Genomic DNA, 2,311 nt, shown 5'->3' with positions numbered 1-2,311 from the left:
CGCCCAGGCTCTGGCTGGGAGGGGAAGGAGCCTCCCTCTCCCTCCCTCCCTCCCCCTTCTAGTCCAATCCCCGGGTCCAAGGCAGAAGGGGAGGACTTTCTTAAGAGCAAAGACCATTAACCAGTGGAACTGCTTGCCAGGAAGTGGGGGCTCTGTCACTGGAGGTTTTTCAGGAGAGGCTGCACAGTCCCGTGTCTGGAATGGTATGGACTCTCCTGCTCAAACAGGCGGCTGGACTGGATGGCCTCCAGGGTCCCTTCCAGCTGGACTCTGATTCTGGCTGTCCGGTCCTTCTTTGGACCTCCAGGCAGGTCTGGGAGTCAGAGGCCACCTGGCTCACGACGCTTTCTAGGGTCTCTGCCTCGTCTTCTTCCCTCGTTCTAGTTCTTCTAGTTATAGCGGGCTCTAGCCCTCCGGTCATGAGAGGCGCTTCCCTGTCCCCCAGGCGCCCCCCGGCACTGGCCCGGCCCTTGCATTGCCTTCCCTTTCCGCGAGGCCAGCACCTCCTTTGGGCCTTTCCGTCTCTTTATTCTTTGCAGAGTTTAGCCAACCAAGAAATAAAGGTCTCGGGTTTTGGGGTGGCACTTTCCGTGTTGATGAGTGAAACGCCACCATGGATTCGGAGGGTGAGAAGGCCATTGAAAATCCTGTGGGGGGGAGGATTGTATGGCTGATCTTCGCGCAGCGAGGGTGACCTCTGGTAGCCCCCCCGATAGCCCCCCCCCCATGCACAGGGGAGGGAGGGAGGGAGGAAGGAAGGAAGGAAGGCCGGAAGGCCGAGGGTGGGTGCAGAAACAGCCCCCCATGGGCAAAGCGATGGAAAAGGAGCACCGAGCCGCCTGGGCTTTTACCTTTGTTCTCATGCGATGAAAGAGGTTTGCATTCAAAGCATCCCAGAATTTTTTAGCTGTCCAGTCAGGTCCTTTTATTTCCCAGCCCGGAAGAGCCGAAAAGGGTCTGGCCGTTTTCTTGTGAGGGAGGAGCCTGGGGTCCTTGTCCCATGAGGAAGCCCCCTCCCACAGGGAACATCCCCTTCGGGTCCTTCTGGGCCAGCCCCAGTGATGTCCTGCGCTCAGCCCAGCGCCTGAGACCTGCCTCCGCCCCCCGCCCCCAATGCAGCCCCAGAGTCCACAATGCACGGAGGGATCCCAGGCAGGAGCAGCCCCAGGGCCTTGGTGGGGTTTTCCCAGGGCCTGGAACGGTTTGGCTCCTTCCACAGGAGAATTCCGACTTCCAAAAAGAGAGAGAAATGTCCTCCGGCTGTTAAATTAGAAAAGCGTTTCCCAGCTGTGTCCTTAAAAGGGAAGCTACTTCCTCCTCCTCCTCCTCCTCCTCCTCCGTTGGAGCGTTTATTATTTCCCTCTGGCCGTCAGGAGCGTCTGGGTGGCTTGAAAGGGATGCCAGTGAGTGGCAGGTGTCACCTGCTCCGGCTTCAGCACCCAAGAGGAGGGAGTTGGGGAGACGGGCGGATGGGGGCCGTGATCCTCCGTGATCGCCTGGAGAGCCGGTCGGGATTTCCAGTCAGATTCTGATGTGAAAAGTGCTGTGAAAGAAAGAAAGCAGAGCCGCCATTTGCTTCTGCGAGGGGAGCAGGAACCATCGTCGCCGGGGAGGCATCCGGTCAACTCCCAGAATCCGTCCCCCCCTTGTCTCCTGCCCCCCCCCCAAACAGAGTGGAGAGAAAGTGGGGTCTCTCGGCTGGGAGCATCCCGCCCAGAAGACGCCCTGCGGTGTGTCTGTGCGTGTTGTGTGTGTGTGTGTGTGTCTGTGCGTGTTGCGTGGGACAGTTCTGCACTTGAGAAGCGCTTTGGCTCAGCTGGCCCTGAAGCCAGCGAGGCCCTCGGGGCTCCCTCCGGAGGAAGCCACGGCCCCCCTGGGGTCCTGCAAGGTTGTCCTCCCCCCCAAGGCCAGGCCTGCCGGGTTTCCCAGCTGGCTTGGAGGGGGGGTCTCCCCCAGGGGCTGCTTTGCTCACGGGGGGGGGGTTGCAGAGGGAAGAACCCCCCCCCCGCCCGACCTGAGGAAGTCGGGCGCTCTGACAATCATGTGCTGGAAGTCCTCCAGGGAGAGCCGGCCGTCGTTGTCCAGGTCGGCCTCGTCGATGACCTTGTGGCACACCAGGGCCACCTCCTCCGGGCTCAGCTCTTTCCGGGTCAGCTTGTTCACCGTCTTCTCCAGGTCGGACTTGCAGACGTAGTTGTCGTCGTTGAAGTCTGTCGAAGGAGACCCCCGCGAACGCTCAGGGAGGGCCGGAGGTCAGGGCCCCCCCTCCTCCCTGCTGGGAAGGGCCCCTGCAACGCCCCCTAGGGGGCCT

The 2,311-nt window shown here is 61.3% G+C and overlaps 1 protein-coding gene across 1 annotated transcript; it reads right to left on the bottom strand.

Moving 5' to 3' along the window:
* Window positions 1-1,113: 1,113 nt before the first annotated feature.
* Window positions 1,114-2,253, bottom strand: LOC148123648 (calcium and integrin-binding family member 3-like; the record flags this gene model as incomplete). The annotated part of the gene is made up of 2 exons (XM_087919122.1): window positions 1,114-1,543; window positions 2,015-2,253. Coding segments are annotated over 2 exons (261 nt in total), but the record flags the coding sequence as incomplete, so codon positions are not given.
* Between the last annotated feature and the right edge of the window lie 58 nt (window positions 2,254-2,311).

The sequence above is a fragment of the Pseudonaja textilis genome, unplaced genomic scaffold (genome assembly GCF_049901715.1).
Source record: "Pseudonaja textilis isolate UNSWEBS1 unplaced genomic scaffold, rPseTex1.2 PTEXSCF27, whole genome shotgun sequence".
NCBI classification, from domain to species: domain Eukaryota; kingdom Metazoa; phylum Chordata; class Lepidosauria; order Squamata; family Elapidae; genus Pseudonaja; species Pseudonaja textilis.
This window is presented reverse-complemented; position numbering and strand designations above follow the sequence as displayed.